General features: G+C 42.4%; 1 protein-coding gene across 3 annotated transcripts in view; it reads left to right on the top strand.

The window, feature by feature from the left end:
* Positions 1-10,478, top strand: part of PTPRB (protein tyrosine phosphatase receptor type B) — a 62,165-nt gene extending 51,687 nt beyond the window's left edge. For 2 of the 3 annotated variants that reach the window (XM_039703848.1, XM_039703850.1), the window contains 5 exons: positions 640-762; positions 965-1,128; positions 2,215-2,350; positions 4,762-4,882; positions 5,770-10,478. In XM_039703848.1, the coding sequence (XP_039559782.1) occupies positions 640-762; positions 965-1,128; positions 2,215-2,350; positions 4,762-4,882; positions 5,770-5,792 (567 nt within the window). In that variant the 3' untranslated portion in view covers positions 5,793-10,478. The remainder of the gene's footprint in view (positions 1-639; positions 763-964; positions 1,129-2,214; positions 2,351-4,761; positions 4,883-5,769) is intronic. The other variant, XM_039703849.1, reaches the window with a different exon arrangement.
* Positions 10,479-18,401: the final 7,923 nt, after the last annotated feature.

Genomic DNA, 18,401 nt, shown 5'->3' with positions numbered 1-18,401 from the left:
TGATATATAAGCCCTGAATGTAGTTAGCAAAGAGACCACTCATGCACTTAACATTCTTCCTGAGTGCAAGTGTAGCATGGTATGCTACATATCCCAGGTATGACCATGTCCTGTCACTTTGTAAGACAGCAACTAGATCTGTAAGAAGATTAAACAAACTTGAACTAGTGATCCTCTAATAGCACATAGGGTCAGTTCCTCTCAGCTTACCATTTTTTCCTGAGGAGAGGGTGAAAGCCAGCACAGAATAGGATCTGTATCCTTCTGCATCTCAGTGGTTCCAGGTGGCACTCTACTGCCATGTCTCAGCAAGAGGTGAGCAAGGGGCACTGGAAGCATAGCTCTCATCCAAGCAGAGATTTGAGAAGAGTTAGCACAGAAAATATGCCCTGTAAGAAGGCATCCCTGAAGTTCTCCCCATTCCTCCATCACAAATTAATTTTGAGAACTTCCACTTCCCACCCCCATGGTAACCCATTCCCATGGCAGACCCTGTTTGTTGACATGGCAGAGTGGCATCTCTCTCTGAATTCAGCTGCTGCCTTTCTTCCTTCATCCTCAGAGGTCTGAAGTGCAGGATGGGGGCATTGTTTGTAGCTATTTTGACCACTAAATCTGTCTTTCCTTGTGTCCCTGCAGGTAAAGTGTGATCAATACTGGCCCCATGACCAGGATTCCTTGTACTATGGAGACCTGATTGTTGAGATGCTGTCTGAATCAGTGCTCCCAGAGTGGACAATACGAGAGTTTAAAATCTGCAGTGTATGTTTGCATCTTTTTCTTTCCTGATTAATTGGCTTAAAACACTTGCAAGGCTAAATTAGGAAGGTTTATTCTGCTGTACCACAGTTGCATCATGCCTGACTCCCTTCTGGTGGAAGCTATAGCATTGTCTCTGAAGGTACCTGTTCTACATGTTCCTTTCTCTCTTGTCCTGATGACCCACACTTTTGAATCCCAACAGGAAGAGCAGCTTGACTCAACGAGGCTCATTCGTCACTTCCACTACACTGTATGGCCAGATCATGGTGTGCCAGAGACCACCCAGTCCCTGATTCAGTTTGTCAGAACTGTAAGAGATTATATCAACAGGACCCCAGACACAGGACCAAGTATTGTACACTGCAGGTATGTGCAGCAGCACAGGGGCTCAGTGGCACAGAGCCCTTGTCCCTACCCTTGGGAAGATCCCTAATATTCATCCCTGCTAGCCTATGGGCAGCTGCAGAATCTGAGAGATAGCTGATGGTCTTAAGTTTCCAGATACATCAGAGCAGTATTCCCAAGGCACATGCATTCACCCACAGCCTTACCCTGGAGATGGCTTGAAAATTATTCTTAGGCAACCACTGTATCTCTGTGGTACCACTGCAGAGCATGAAGGTGTCAGCAGCTGCCACTGCTCATCAGCTTTTGCATTCTTAAATTGCCCACATGCTGCTGTTGTGGCCCAATGTTTGAATCACAAAGAGGTGTTTAAAAGCTAAGATATAGCCAGGGTGAATCTGACTGTGTGTGGATGTTGAGACTAGCTGATGGATCCGTCCTTCCCCCATTCTGACCGAGACTCCCTTTTCTTACTGCCTTTTCATGCTCTTCTGCTTTTTCCATCACTAGCAGTCACAGGGTTGCAGTTTTCCCTCAGTTCTGTGCACTTGCATAAAAAATTACAAAATTGAACTGCCTGATCTGTTATCCACTGGCCAATTGCAGCAGAGTATAGGGCTACAGAGGGAGAAAGAGTGCAGTTGGTGCTGCATCTTTTGATAAAGCCATATGTTCACTGGTAGTACCTGATTGTAGTATCTGACCCCTCCACCATTATATGGGCTGAGGCTTGTGTCTTCCATGACCCTGCCTGTGTCTGCCTGGACAGAATGTGCTGCAGCATGTCAAATGTCTACTGCATCCCACAGCTGCAGCTCTGGAGAGAAGAAATTTCAAAGTTAGAGTCAGGTGCATTCTTTCAATGTATCTCAGTGACTGGGTTAATCCAAAGCAGGAAGCAGTGCAGGCAGTGGCAGAGGTACCTCTACCATTACTATCCTTTCCTTCTTCCTAAATAAATTCCATTATAAAGTGTTATAAAGGCCCAAAGGTGCCATTTGAACAATTTGTTTCTCACCCTGGAGATCTGAACTTTACAGAAGTGTCACATGAAGATGGTGAATGCTTTGGTCCATCTGCTTTTAAGTGTCTTGGGTTGTTTTCCAGTGCTGGTGTTGGCAGGACTGGCACATTCATTGCACTGGACCGAATTCTGCAGCAGCTGGAGTCGAAGGACACTGTTGACATTTATGCAGCAGTCCATGATCTCAGGCTTCACCGCGTTCACATGGTTCAGACAGAGGTAAGGTTTGGATAGCCTGCTGTGCAGCAACAACAGCTACAGTGTGTAATAACCAGTCTCATCTTAAAGGCTCTCAAAGCACTTTGCACTTACTCCACTGTGAAATATGAGCTAGATGTATTTTAGCTCTGTGAGAATTTCAGGTTTCTTTCCATTGGCTCTCTTAGAGAGGGTCCAAACCATAACAAGTTGCAGTTATGCTTCCTGTAAATTTCTCCTTTTTTTTGCCCTGGCCCATAATCACCCCAGCAGCATTATGCATCAGGCACTTAACAGTTGCCTCACTGTGAAGTCCAGTAAATGAGCTTTAAGTGGAGATAGGTCCTTCAGGGATAAGTCTGGAAGACAAGCCTAAACCAGACAGATAGGTTGACATAATGGGCAAGGGGAATGCAGGACAGAGAAAATTAGATGTATGCAATTTTAAAACTCTGGCCACTGTGACCCTGTGCCTTTGCAGTTTGTGTTTTATTGAGCTGCTCTGTCATTTTCACTATAATGATTTTGGAAAGTTGATTGTCATTCTCCTAACATACTTTGGAAAAGCAAGCACATTTGTTCTCAAAGTTCAGGAAAAGTAAATGCTTTGTATTTCTTTCTGTGCTTTTAACATGGCAAGAAAATCATGTTATACTCATAGGAGCTAAATATTTAGGAGCTGGTTTAATAAAGGTTTTTTGTGGAGTTACTCTGTACATTTTCCCTGTGAACCATTAATAGAAGAATGAGAACAAGTTTGATGCTTCTGCCTGTAACTTGATACTAATGGAGCTCTTTGTTGCAATTTGGAAACCAGTGTATTAGTGACAGCGTTTTCTGATAGATGTAAAAGTCTCATATGGGTATAAAGAGAGGCCCAGCTGGGAACACAAAACAAAGGGGCTCCTGGAAATATCTTAACCACAGAAGACTTTCTTTTGGAGGGGAGGCAGGTTCCCAGCCTAGTTTCTGCATCTTCAGAGACAGATCCTCTTACATTCCCATCTGTAGTCTGCAAAGGCAGACAGACATCTCAGGAGGATGGCTCTTTTTCCCTAGCTGGAAAAAAGAGGCAACTACCTCAAGAGCCTAAATTTGACTTATAAACAACTAAAATTCTATAATACAAAACCTGCCTTTGGCATGAGCTTGACATGATGTCTAAGTCAAAGGACAGCCAGATCCACACAAAAGTCAAAGCCCACAGTACCATCATACTTGACACTACTCAGTCACAGAAAAACAGCAGCAACAAAACAATGCCTTCTGCTTCAGACTTGGCTCAGCATTGTTTAAGGCAAGGGACTGGAGGTGGAGACAGGCAAGGGAAAACTCTGTGCATCAGCTCAAAAGGCAGCATGCTACAGCAGCTGTAACCATTCCAGTTGAAAATGGTCTTTGCCAAAGAAGTCTCCATGCTTGGCCAGCTTTCCATCGTATTGGTGGGTGGGGTACAGGGTTCTGCTCTGCACAGAGAGCAGCTGCATGTGCATAAAAGCAGATATCCTCACTTTCCCAGTGCCAGAGCACTAAGAGAAAGACACAGAGCAATGGCTGAAGATGTGAGGGGAGAAAATACATATACTTATTGGAGAAATTATGGTTTTGAGATAATGTTAAAAAGGTACACCTTGATATATACGAACATGCTCAGCCTGACTTTTAGGTACCATGTTACACTAATTGAAAGACTGTTATAACCTATGTCATAAACCACAAAGAGTAGCAAAGCTTGAAAGTTTAATAATCTATTCTGTGAAGATAGTTTGGTGAGTAATCAACAGTCAATAACATGCTGACCCTCCTTACATTGGTTGTGAATGTCCTCTTAGCTCCATTCTATGAAAGGCACTCTTCAGAAAAGATTGTCAATTGCTGTATAGTCAGAAACAATCTTAGAACTTATGCTGGATCTGAAAAAAAATAGTTTTTTCAGAGATTTTTTCTGATTTTTTCAGAGATTTATGTTTCTCATGGTTGTCTGAAATATTTATATGTTATTGTAAAATTCTGTGGAAAATGTTTCTTTTCAGAACAAAAAGAAAATCAGGAATTTTTTGTCCTTCCTGCATGCTTTCATGTGCATATTAATTCTTCTACGTATACTTTATACCAAAGCATTCAGAAGTAGTAGCTGTCCAACACAGCACCATGTGAAATTGCACTTTACAGATGCTAAAGTTTTCACTAATGGCATGATCTGTCAAAACATACGGTGTTCATTTATGTTTTACTGGTATTATTTCTAAAGAGAGGTGATCACAAAAGTTTACTATATTACCAGCATGAGAAGGAGATTAATTTTGGAATGATATTTTAATTTTTAACACCACCCTTGATTTTTTTGAGGGAGTTAGCTTTTAATGATTTTTCACAGTACAGAAAATTAAATTACAAAATTTCTCAGTGTCTTAAAAACAAATCTTTTGCAGTGTCAATATGTGTATCTACATCAATGTGTGAGAGATGTGTTAAGAGCCAGAAAACTTCGCAGTGAACAAGAAAATCCCTTATTTCCAATATATGAAAATGTGAATCCAGAGTATCACAGAGGTAAATACAAGTTTATCAAATTCTAAAATGTTTCAAATGTGGTAGCTCACTGACAGTGTAATTGAGGGGGAATTGTGCTATCCTTAACCATTGATATTTCTTTACTTCCTGGACCTTCATTTGTTCCCTCTGCTATTTTCATTCTTGCAGTTGTGTCTTTATTTTCTCCATTAGTACTCATGTTCTCACTATCCTTAAGCAATTGAGAACACTGACAGCACTCACTGGGCTCTTCTGCCATTCATGGAGTTCAGTTTCTGTCTGCATCACCCTCATCTGCTGCTGACAATATAGGCAGCCTTGGGACACTTCCCATCTGCTTTGACTTGAAAATATAGGTGCCCTAGGCTGTGTTCTTTCTTCCTCCCCAGACTCCCCATCCTTGTAGGCTCCTTTTCCTAGCCTGTGTCCAGTCCCTTGCTGATAAGAGTGGCAGCAGTAGCAAACCAGCACCTGCACTGCCCTTCACCTCCTGGGCCCATGGCCAGAGGACCAGTGTGGAGAAGCTGTAAGCAATGGTGACCTTGTGCCCTGGTAGAGCTGATTCTTAAAGGATGGAGAAGTTTTTAGGGTCAAGACAGAAGGTTCTCAGTAATTCCACAAATTTGGACATTAGGAATTAGGATTATATAATAAGAAATCCAAATAATTTTCTTGATCTAGCCTGTAGAAATCGAAGTTGTCCTAGACAGGTAGAACAGGCTTGGAGGTGACCAAGAACTGAAATACCCAGGTTTCACACATTGAGAGTCCAGGCAGAGGTGGGATCTGAACTTCAGCTGTCACATCCGTCACCAGCCAATGCTGCTGCCACACAGCCACCTCTCAGGGCACTGCTGAATCTGTGTTGGTTTACTTTTTCTAATCTCATTTTTCCTTGCTTTCAGATGCTGTTTATTCAAGACACTAAGAATGTTAGAGATATCTGCTTTTGTGAACACATTTGTTAACTAGGGGGTTTGTTTTGGTTTTTTATGTATGTATTTCATGCACCAGAAAGGTGCCAGACCTTTTGGATGAGACTGTGTATAATTTATTGGTCTGGTAATTTTTTTAAGATATATAATTTAAATGTAATAGATATTAATGTATATAATTGTATTTTGGCATTATGTAAATATGTATTTTTTTCTATATTGTTTATATTAATATTATGCTTCAGATAATACTATTTTTTCTTATCACAGTTTTTATAAACTGTTCTACATAAACTATTTTAAATTGTATGGCTAACAGGACTGCTGCGTTTGGGGCGCTATTGGCATGACATGGAAAAAGTCCTATACAGAAAACCTCATTTTTAAAAAATATTTCAGTGTTTGTGAGATGAAATAAGCTACTATTGAGCAAGGGAACAGTAGTCCTGTATAGAAATTACAATGCTACTCCACACTTCAAACTTACTGCTTTTCATCTGACAAAAATGGGAGTAACCCATATCACAGTGACATACCTTTTACAGAACTCATTAACAACCGAGCAAAACAGGGTTCACCTCACTAGAAGCAACTGTTTCAGTCTAGTGTGACATAGTAGAAAAATATCAAACAACATACGCTGCAGTGAAGTCTAGCAGACCTTTCTCTGACCACGTGCTTTAGGGGAAGACAGGTCACATACTGGTTTCTTTACACTGGTTTAAGAGAGCAGAATCAGACTACAACTTGTGTCTGTGCACTTTCATGTGTGTAAAATTTTTATTAAGATAGGTGTTCAAAGACACTCCTCAGACATTTGTGTTAACAAACCTGTGAGGATGTGAAGTCTGGCAACTTCCACAGCTCATCAGAAACAATGCTGTACCAAGACAACCAAAAAAGTAGGGAGATTGCAAACATATTGAAACAAAGACATATAAAGGTATATATCTGACAGTTTACTCAGCTGGAGTAAAGCTGCACTTTGCCCCAAGTGTTGGTATCCTTCAAATGCCGCTTGCTTTCACAGTGGGACAGTTTGGCCCCGGCATGTCTACATAGAAAGAATTCTCCACTGGAATGTTACCCGATGTCACCACCACAGGGGCAGTTGGAATGGAAAAAGGCTCATCAGGGAATGTAGGCTTGCAGGACTGTCCTGATCATAGAATCATCTAATGTTTTGGGTTGGAAGAGACATTAAAGACCATCTAGTTCCAAACCCCATGCTCCCAAGCAGGGACTCATTACTGAAAACATGTTTAAAATTTAAAACATATCAACTTAATTTTGTATCAGCAAAAGAACTGAGTGATATAGTAAGTACAGTCAAAGAGCACTTATCAGGTATCCTGCCCAGCCAAGTGCATTATGCACAGCCTCTGTCTCCTCTGCAAAGTGACGTCTCATTAAGGGGTCTAAACACTGTTCAGCTATTACTTATCTTTATAAAATGCTCCTCAAACAAATAGTGAAGAAACAGTACACAGTTCATCTCCACCATGAAAAGAAGGAAGAGCTTCACACTTCTTTCATATATCTACCCATACTTCTCATAGAGAAACTTAGCTTCTTGCTGAAGACAAGTGCCTAAATTCCACTTCTGTTTTGGAGAAAAATAAATATTTCTGAAGGCCTTCTGAGAATCAAGAAAAAGCTAACTGAGTGCCTGACTGAGGAACTCCTGTGCCACAGCATGGATGTGCATGTGCATATCCATGTTACTCTGGTTTTCCTAGAAAAGGTAACAGCCTGATAGTCACTCTTCCTACTCCATCTGGAATCTCATCCTTTCTTGACCAAATACCCTCACATGCCTCAGAAACCACCCTTCAAATCAGCTGTCACAGCTGCTCAGAACATGTAAACTTGTTTACTCTTTTTAGGTGTTTCTGAATGAAAATACTGCTCATCCCTCCAGCACATCCTCTTTGGCACCACGCAAACCTCAAAATTCACCAACCTTAATGGAAACTGAAGAAGAAGGGAACTAGCATTAGAGTGGAAGACATTTTCACAGAGGAAAGTCTAAGCAAAACCACAAAGAAATGAGCACATTTTCTGCAGATGCTTTCTTTTCTCTGTTTCCTTTGCTAGATGTCTAGGTTAGCAAGGAAGGACAAACAAGCATCGTAGCTTTAGATCCACTGTTGATTGGGCTAATGACTTCTGCACTTAAGGCATTGTGAAAACTACTGTTGTGTTACATGCACTGCATTTGGTCCTTCCTTTCTTGCAGGGGTAGCCAAGGAATGAAGATCACCATGTTAGTTACCAGCAGTACAATTGCACTGTTAACACACACCAAGTGTACCCTATAAATTACCTCACACTCTATATCACCATGTCATTTTTTAATGCTGAGGGAAATGGAACTCACTCAATACTATATAATCTGAGGGCAAAAGTCTGATTGTATGCTCTGTATGCATGTTGTTCATCATTTTCAGAAAGACACACATTATTCTGCAGTTTTATCATTCTCAGCTCCCTTGTCTGCAGCTACAGAGTTCGTACATGTGTGCCCAAAATTATGTCATAGTAGACAGCTAGTTTCATCTTTTCTCTCAGCTAATAATGGACACAGTTCATAAGCCTCTTCCTCCTCATCACTTCATAATATGACAGATAACCTTAAACACTGGCACAATGCTCTTGAGCAGCTTTACATTTCTGCCCAAGTAGGTCACACATGAGACTGTATACACACATTATTGCTCTGGTTCTGCTCTCTAGCCAATCCTACTCATATGAAACCAGTGTAAATCCACTAAGAAAAAGTTAAAAAGTATCTATGTAGCATTTTGTTAATATACAACACCTACTTATCAGTATAAGTAGTTATATTTATTGTGCCTCTAAGCTGACTAACAGGACTGATGGGAAACTGTTAATGTAACAAGAATAGATTTGAGGGAGCTTGTGTGCTGAACAAAGACAGCTCTTAAGGAGAAAGACAACTTTTGAATGTCCTTGGTGATGTTCAGAATTCCCTTCTTGATGTTTCCCAATAATAATGTTAGAAAGCAAGGCTAGTGTTGTTGCTGATCCATAAGCTAAGATTTGCACACTTGGAGCCCATCCTTTGAATCTCTGCATGGTCCACAAAGCTACCTGAGTACTTTCATGAAAGTCAACTGGAATGCTTGCCTGAAGAAAATACCATTCCACTTCTGAAGCACTTGCAAGGTTGGGCTTTTAGGTTAATTCAAATCTTTGTATTGAAAGTTATTTAATAATGAAAAAATGGTAATAAATATTTTTTTTAATCTGTGCAATAAAATTACAAGATCTACTAGCAATTGTAGGGAAAAAATAGATTTTACTTAGCTGGAGTTTATAAATGATATTTTTTGTTACTAATGGAACACAAAAGTGGGTGAGAGAAATAGGCATACTGTGAAGATGTCAAAAAGTGCAACTTTATACATTTTTCTCTGCTGCTATAGTTATTTAGCAATAAATAATGCCTAAAATGCCAGAAATATTATTTTGTGCCATAATATGCTATGAATTTTCTTCCAATTGTAGAACAGAGAAAAGAAAATGTGTGAGCTTTAAGTTTATATTATGTATTGTATATGGTTATTTACACTTTGACTTTGAAAGCACAAAGTTAAACACTAGACAGGAGTACATGGGCACTTAGCTGTGCTCCTCAGCCTGGGATTTAATATGTGGACTAGAGTGATGAGAACAATAGCCATCAAATCACTCTATCAGCATCTCTCTCCAAGGCCACAGAACAGAAAAATGCATCTGACACTCAGAGATACAGCCTACCACAGCCACAGCTTCATGTCCAAGGAGTGCCTTGGCAGGTGCTTAACATTTATTCAGATTTCTTTCAATGCTTCAGACGTACAGTCTGTGCAAATAAAATGCAGTCTAGAATGACCACCACTCCCTCATGGCCCTGTCACTGATGTCTGGGCTCTGGAGCTGTGAGCTCTGGGACCTGTAATCCCAGGATGCTGTAACTTTGAATTGAAGTGAGTGCTCACCCTAGCATTTGGGCAACTTGCTGTAGACCCCGTGCCCTGAACTGGCTCCTTCATGCTGACAAAATCAAACTCCTGACCTGTTGGTAGCACCTCTATGGCCAAAGCAAACTGGTTTGTTATCAGTGACCTCACAGATCAACAGCTGGTTCAAATTGCGATTTTTTTTTTTAAGGCTGTCAGGAAATACTGGAGACTAGGGACTAGCTAACTGAGAAGAAACTGTGAAACTGGGACAGATACAGTGTCAGCAAGGCTGGTAGTCCGATGTCCATGACAGTTTAGTTGTTTCTTGGTTTATTTGAAAGCTAGAGAAATACTGTAAGTAACATTAGGAAGCTAAATATATATTGTTCTAGAGCAGGGCAGTACACTGTAGTGAAAACCCCACAGTTTTGAAATGTGGCTAGCCATAAATTGTTTGCCAGTGCCTGGAGTAAAGTGTCTGAAATACATCTTCAATGCTTATTCCATGCTCATATACAATATAATTACTTATAATTGTGTTCCTAACAAACACTGGGTGAACACAGAACTGTGCTACTATTGTCAATTTAATTTATGCATTTAAGTATATTTTTATATTTTTAGCTACAGTCAACAAATCAAATATATTTGAGTGTATTTTACACATTTTTATAAATACTTAATGAATAAAACATTCATTTAAAAAAATTACATTCTTGTCTTCTGTTTGACTGCCTTTTCATTATGGATTTTATTGTCCTACTGCTCAGAGAAAAGGTCATAAGTGAGTTTGATTTCAATTGAGACCATCTTGAGAGAACATTAAATTCATCAGAAGCCTCAGCCTGTTGTGAGAAAATCGGCTCTGCTGTTGCCCACTGGCCAGATTAGTGCCCATGTGGAAAGATACCATTGTTCTCTTCTCCTCCCTGGTTTTTTGCCCTCCTTTAATAAGCCAGATACTGTCTGGGTTATGCAGTGGATATTTGAAACCACAGTGAGTCTTGAACTTGAGTGCCTGTTATTTTAGAGGCATTTTGCCAGGCAGTTGTGCCAATTAGCACCCCACTGCAGCTCCATGGCTGCCTGCCCCTTGAGGACTGAGCCATGCTTTTTAACAAATGTATTTGGTCTCCTCCTGCTCTCCACGGGTCTTAAAAACCATTAGCATAACCATCCTTGTGGGGTCAGGGTGCTTGGCATTGGCAGTAGCGTGTTTACTGTTAATGCTCCTTTTTGGTCATCAAAAGTGTTTAAAACAAGTTTAATTAAAAGAAAGGATGGTTTATTGACTTGTACTGTGAACTATTTGCTGAGGTGATTTGTAGCTAAGGCAGTGGGAGCTGTGAGATTTTTTTCTTCATGATATAAAAGTTTATCTCCGAGTTCTGCTCTGTCCTGAAACCAATGTAGGCACAAAAGAGAAGTGATAAAATAATGTACAGTTAATATCTGCACACAAGAAAAACAAGGCCAACATTGCAGACAAGGATAGATAATAATGTTTTGACAAGGTACAGCAAGGAAACTAAAGAGTCTCTTCTAGTAACACAGTGGTTGATTCCTGTTAAAATATTCCCAGAATCTAGTTTTTGATATTTTTACATGCACTTGATTTGTACCTGGGCTTCATACCTACAAGCTGGTGGTTTTAACTGACAAAGTCATCTCCTGTACCCTAATCTCAGTTTTCTCTCTGTGCCTGTCTTCACTATCAGTTGCTTTATTATGCCCTAGAAATAGCTGCTTAGACATCTTATGGCAGGCAGGACATAGCAATGCTGATATGTCAGCAAATACCACAAGTGAAAATGTCAGATGTTACCAGCCAAGGCTTTGCAAATCACTCTGGTACAATACCACTCCCAACTTGTGAAAAAAAAACCAAAAAACAACAACATCAGCAACAACAAAAACACCGCAGGAGAAAAAGAGGGGTGAAAAGCATTTCAGTTCATTTGTGATGTTCCAAAAGCAAGAAGCCCTTCTCCTGTTCCCAGGGTCAGTGCTCTGTGGGGCTGGGGGATGCTCTGCAGTGGCTGCACAGGCCATGGGCAGGTCAGGGGGGATCTGTGGCATGGCTGGGCTGAATTGGTCACTGAGCCACCCATGGGCTCCCCCTGGAACTGACCTGCTGTTGGTTCTCCTCAGGCCAAAGCTGCAGCTTCTTGGGGTCTGGCTCCTGCAGGTGCCTGGCATCCTCTTTATACCCCAGCTGGGTGCTTACTGCATCGTGCAGAACCTCGCTACAATGAGCAGCTTTCCTTGGGGTGGGAGATGGTCCCAGCTCCCAGAGATCTGCAGTAGTATCAGCAGCACAGAGCAGGCACAAAGGCACCTTGGTCCAAGAGGGCAAAACATTTTTTGGACCTCAAAGCCTTTAAGTCTCCAGGGAAAACATCACCTCAGCACCCTCAGCTTTGCTGTTGAGAGATCCTGGGGCCCCCAAAAGAGGCTAAAATTCCCCTGAGGGCTCTCACTGACCAGACAGGGTTCCCATTGTCAGCACAGGGAGGCTATGCTCCAAGCCCAATTGCAGGCTGCCCTCCCCACCCCTCCGGACTCAAATTCCCAGTCAGAAAGGGTGGCAGAAGCATGTCCCAGCCAACAGAGTGCTCCAGGTGGTGCACACAGCTGCAGGGTTCAAGGAGAGAGGAAAGGGTGCAGTAGCCCAGCTGGGATTCAGCACTGTATGCTGCCCCGCCGGCATGCAGTCACTGAGCTGTGGGGCTGCAGAGGCACAGGATGGGGACACAGCAGCTCTACCAGTGCCCTCATCCCAAGGCTCACAGGGATCTGTACACTCCAGAGGCCCAGAGCACGAGCCAAGATCAGTGCCGAGAGCCAGGCCAAGAGGGCAACAGCCATGCCCTTGTGCAGCAGCCGAATGCCAGGCTCCAAGCACCGCTGGCAAGTTCTGTGGCTGCTTGGCCAGACATCATTGTACACAGCTTTTTGCACACTCATGCCAAAATCCCTGCCAAATCACACAGTGTCCTTGCTTGCCTTTGGTGGTTGCTTGCTGATGTGCCAAACCAAACCAGTAGCAGATGGAGCAGCTACTTCTTACCAAAGGATAAAGGGAGAGATTTCCACCCTCCTGACATTGATGAGGCCACACAGCCTTGTTCACAGAGGACGCCTGAGGCCTGCAATTTTAGTCCTCTCAGGGCAAGAAGGGGCCCAAACCTGGGTATTTCTGCCCCTGCAAATCTTAACCCATTTTTCAGTAAGAGAAATTGTTCTTTCTAAAGGAGAGGGCAGGTATGAAGGGGTGAGCTGAGTGAACCTCTCCTGGGGATCCATGTCTCCAGCAGCCCTTTTTCAAAGGTTGGATCTCATGGATGTTTTCTATGGATCTGTCTAGGCTGGGCTTGGACAAAGCATTAAAACCATCCATGTTTTACTAAGCAATGCCCAAGTGCATCCTCATTCATAGGTCCAAAACTGGGGCAGAAGAGCTGAATATGAGGGTACTATAACACCACGATAGAAACTCTTTGGTGGGTTATCAGTAGGATAAATTTGGCTTTGATCTGGTACTTTTTTCTTTCTAAATCCTGGTTTTCAATTCTAGCTCAGAAAATTTTACTTTGGAAACTTAGTAATAGTTTTTAAAATTAACTCTTTCCACTATAATCACAAAATCTCTCCCAGTCCTGTTGGATACATGGGATAAATGTGTCTGTTTTTTGCCCAGATTGAGCTTGAGGCTGTAGTGTGGCCAGCACAGGAAGAAGGCCCTCCAATTCTGTTTTCCATACCACAGAGAGTAAAGAATCTTGAAATTAAAGAAGAGACTAGGGGCATTCTGAACAACCAAACGTCCTGGAAAATCAAATAGAGACCATATGGCCTGTAGTAAAGCTACCCAAATAGGTTTGGTATGAATGGAACTACACTGTAAAAACACAGAGTAAAAATAATTGGATGCAGAAAGCAAAGAGAAGATGCTCAGAATGCTCCATGCATCTTAGCTAGGGAAAAAATGTTGTACAAATAAAAGACAGCTACAGAAAGGTCCATGTGTTAATTGGGGGCATTTCTCCTGCCTGTCAATGACACAAGTTGCAGTAATGAAACCGCTAGGACTAAAAGATGGATAGTTGCAAAGGCAATAAAGAGATATATAATGTCCAAAGTATCAAACATCAGAAAATATATGCTCAAGACACCAGACATGATAAATGCCAGCATCCTGTTGTCTTATCATTGGATCTAAAAGACACCTGGAGCCAAATTGTTTGTGAGAATCCAACTTTGAAAGAATGAACTGTCAGACAACTGGAATTAATTAACGCCCAACAGTTCTGTGCTAGAAAGGTTGGAGAGTACTAAAAATATCCAAGGAGCCTGTTTCTTTACACATCAAGCCAATTAGATCTGGTCAGGCTGTGACAAATTTTCTGTAAACATTCTGGTGAACAAGAAACTCCCCCAGCATCCTTCAGCAGTTCCCAGGGTGAAATCTTGCCTCTAAAATGCCAGAGCTTTCAATTACAAAAGTGGAGAAGGGAAAAACCAAAAAGAAGTGCTAGTGTCAAGTATATATTTCAGATCCTTGACCTGGCAATATTCTTCACCATGGATTTGTGTTTGTTTTGCTGAGATTAGATCTAAACATCTTATTGCACTGAGTCCATGAGAGAAAAAGAATAAAAGACAGAAAATATGGTGAATTAATTTCTTCTGTTCTTGTCTAGGAAGATCCATCAATTTCAGTAGGGAAAAACACACATATATCCATGCTGGGATAGGAAGGCAGCTAAGAAGAAGGATAAAGCCACCAAAGACCTCCAACAGTATTGTGGTGACATCTTTTATTTATTTTCCCTTCTCTGAAAAAAAAAAAAAGCCTGTGAAGGACCATATGGTGTGCTCGCAGGGGAAGTCTCTGGTGTGCTCTGAGCAGGGGGCTGAGCCTGTGCAGAAAGCCACCAAAGACCTCCAACAGTATTGTGGTGACATCTTTTATTTATTTTCCCTTCTCTGAAAAAAAAAAAAAAGCCTGTGAAGGACCATATGGTGTGCTCGCAGGGGAAGTCTCTGGTGTGCTCTGAGCAGGGGGCTGAGCCCATGAGCACACGCAGTGCAGGAGCACACTCACCTCTCCCATGAGCTCCTTGCACCACGGAGAGGCCACTTCTCCTTCCTCACTCAGCCTCGCCAGGGAATGCCACACTGGAATTCCTTGTGTGGGATGCTGCTATCCCCAAGGAAGTCGTTCTCTCCCACCTCCTCCTTTCCACCCCTGTGCTGCCCACTTGTTCCTACACCTCTCTGTGTGTTGCCACTCAGTGCAGCAGACTGGGGAAGTGACCTGTGTTAAAATTGCCTTGTCATCAACAAAAACAAATAGCTATTTTTAACCTCCCCAGTTTGTTCCAGGGGAGAGAGTCAGAGATTTTTGTGCAGCCATGGATCCACAGGACGTGGGTTGTCAGACATTACTCTGTTTCTCAGACTTTCCCCACTCCCTGAGTCCAGCTGCTCTGACCAAACATGATCTGCCACACCCAAGTCCCTTCTGGCTGTCCCCAGAAAATGAGACTCCAAGCCACCTCAGCCCCCAGACTAGCACCTATCCCCATGAGGAACAGGAATGAAGGGTTTGACAAAAGGCTAGTCCAACACTGACTTTCCCATAGGTGCAAGTATGACCAATGGCTGGGTACCAGCCTCAGAGAGGAAGGGACCAGAGAAAATGAAGGTAAAGATCTGGATAGCAGGAGGAAGATGGATACTGGTTCATACCCTGTGTTATGCCAAGCACATGAAAGCCCAACATGGTGAGACTTTGTTCCCTGTATCAGCCTTCTCCAGGGAGATGGGGAAGCTGAGGGCCTTGTTAGTGTGACCCAGCGCCCTTTGCTCCTGAAGTGCCACTTTACATCTTCTAGTACCCACACACTGAAAGGCAGAATTGAATGCAGAGGCTTCACAAACAAATTTCCCATTTTTCTCCATATCCTCCCCCCTGTAGTTCTTATCTTCAGTAATTAAATTATGCAGCTGAGGAAAGTGATTTGGAAAACAGATGGCACGCAAGATGCTAGAGAAAACAGTGGTGCATTTTAAACCTTACAGCAGAGACACAGACAGATTTGGGTGCTATATGGGCCTTGAAGTAATTGAACTTCAAAGGCTGCTTGTGCAATGACCTTTAAGCAGAAGGAATGAATGGCCCTCCAGCTTTAACTTGATACCCACAATTAAGTATCCAAATCAAGTTTTCCATGACCATTGTGGCTGGTCTAATCTGCCACAGAATATGGTGTGTCAACTTGATACCCACAATTAAGTATCCAAATCAAGTTTTCCATGACCATTGTGGCTGGCCTAATCTGCCACAGAATATGGCAGGTCTTTGGTAACTGACAATGATACCTAAGCAGGTCTTTGGTAACTGACAATGATAGGAAATATGGGATCTGGGCAAGATGGAGCCCTGAAGCAAGCGCCTCAGCCTGGCACAAGTCTGAAATGTAAGGGGAAAAGACACCAAAAAAAAGAGATCATTAATCTGTGTGAGGCTCTAAGCCTCTTCTCCCCCTGTCTTCCTTACATTTAAGACCACGGTGGGCAAGGCTGGGTGAGGAGCAGCTGCCACAGCTGCTGGCAGCACAAATGCCACATCCCCAGACGTGCAGTGGAGCACTGTGTTGGGAGCCACTGCAGCACATCCAGCAGGACAGAACGGGAGCTCTTCTGCCAGCATAACTGAGGAAAGGTGTTCTCCAATGACATTTGCCTCTGGATCTGCATTAAAAGCATCTTCACTCAACATGTAGGTGGTAAAAGGGATTGCTCTAGCTTGTGGTGGATGGGGCTATGGCCTCTGTCCAGGAAAATGGCACAGTCATCAAATCCCACCCTCTGAACGGGGGTCGCCTCATAATGGAATCCATCACAAGAGGAGCTGGGGAGCGCTGCAGCTGTTTCCACTGCTGAACATATTTCCACACAAAGCTGGAGGTAATTCTCAGAGAGATTAATAAATTGGACATAAAGAGTTTAAACCATCCAGATAAATAATGGCAGATGTTTAGGGATGGAATAACAGGCAGAAGTATGAGTTATGCAGTGCCTGCAGTTCAAAGAAAATGAGTTCAAACTGCGAGGGCATTGTTCAGAGGAACAGCAAGGGATAAAGCAATGGGGGGAGGGAGGAAAAGGGAGGAAAAGCTGCCTCCCTTCCCCCAAATGTGTGAGTACCAATCCCTGCTAACATGGGGAACCACATCTTCGTTGTCAAGCTAGTACCCAGTGGAAGCAGCAGCGAGCACTGCCACTCACAGCTGCACACCCTGGCCTGCACAGCCAGCTTCCCCAGAGCACTTCAGGCACTTAACTGGGCTGCTGATGTGCAGAAACACTGCATTGCTCCACAAAACCTGCATCTGCCACAGGTGTTTCCAGCAAGGGATGGGAACTGGGCTAGTCTCTGAGGCAGGGGTTGAGGAACCAGGATCCCTCAGTTCATATCTGTCTCTGTTTCACTGTCCAGCCCTTCATATAAAATCTAACCTCTGCATGTAGCAGTTCAGCTTCCTGAAAGAAATTCTGGTTTCCTGAGGTTGTGAGGAGACCCAACTCTAATTAATAACTCTTCTGCCAGGCCTCCTCCTCCTCCAAGGACAGAATACATTTTAACATTATACATTTGCCAGAAATTTACTCTTGTGAAAGAGGAAGCAAATGCTTCACTGTCGACAAGGCTGCAGTTCTTATGTGTTTGTTGTTTTTTTTTTTCCTCAAAGGATAGTGTTTAAACGTAAAGGGACAAATTATCTGAACACTTTTGAACTACATAATGAGTATTGCTAATAGCCATTCTTGACTTGGCAGCACAGTCTTCAAGGTTATTTAGCAAAATCCAGAATGTACATCAAACAAAATAAAAAGTTCATTTTAATATGTCTTGGCAAAATAAATATAAAAGTAATCAATTTAGCTTTTCATTTTTAATTTTGCTTTTTTGTTTTGGCTATCAATAAAAACAACCTTGAAAATGTAACATAAGAAGAGTTACAGAGGAGTGATGGAGGAACAATAAAACAAGGAGGAATGCTAGTCGGTACAGAATGTCTTTGATCATTTCAAAGCTAATTATTGAGAAAGACAGCTCAGTGTGCATGAATGCAGAATAATGATGAGTTTGGTAAACACTTACTGCACAATACATATGTATTTGTGTGCCTGGAGAGAGGGTGCTCAACAAGGAAGCAACAGAGGGAAATTGTGCATCACTCCAACAGCAAGAGATGCAGGGAAAGAAGAACTTCCAATCCATCTTTGAGGCACAGTTAGTGCTGCAATGAGCTTCCACTATGGATTAGTTGTGCTATTCCTACAAAATGGGCTGTAAATCTGCATAGGTACTATAGACAAAAACAGGTAATTCCCACAAGGTTTCAATATAGGTCAAGGCATAATTTTAAAATTGACTTGAAACATGGAGTATTGCCTAAACCATTTTCAATTTTGCTTTGCTTGGCAAAGCAAGAATTCTGTGGGCACACATGCATGTCCTGTCAGTGAGGAAGACAGGTTACTGTCAAGAGGCTTGTGTGCATCAGTGTATGGTTTATGCCCAAAATAAGTCTGGAGGAAAACCCTACATAGCCCCAAACC

Source organism: Passer montanus, unplaced genomic scaffold, assembly GCF_014805655.1.
Source record: "Passer montanus isolate IOZ18808 unplaced genomic scaffold, ASM1480565v1 scaffold17, whole genome shotgun sequence".
Taxonomy (NCBI): domain Eukaryota; kingdom Metazoa; phylum Chordata; class Aves; order Passeriformes; family Passeridae; genus Passer; species Passer montanus.
This window is presented reverse-complemented; position numbering and strand designations above follow the sequence as displayed.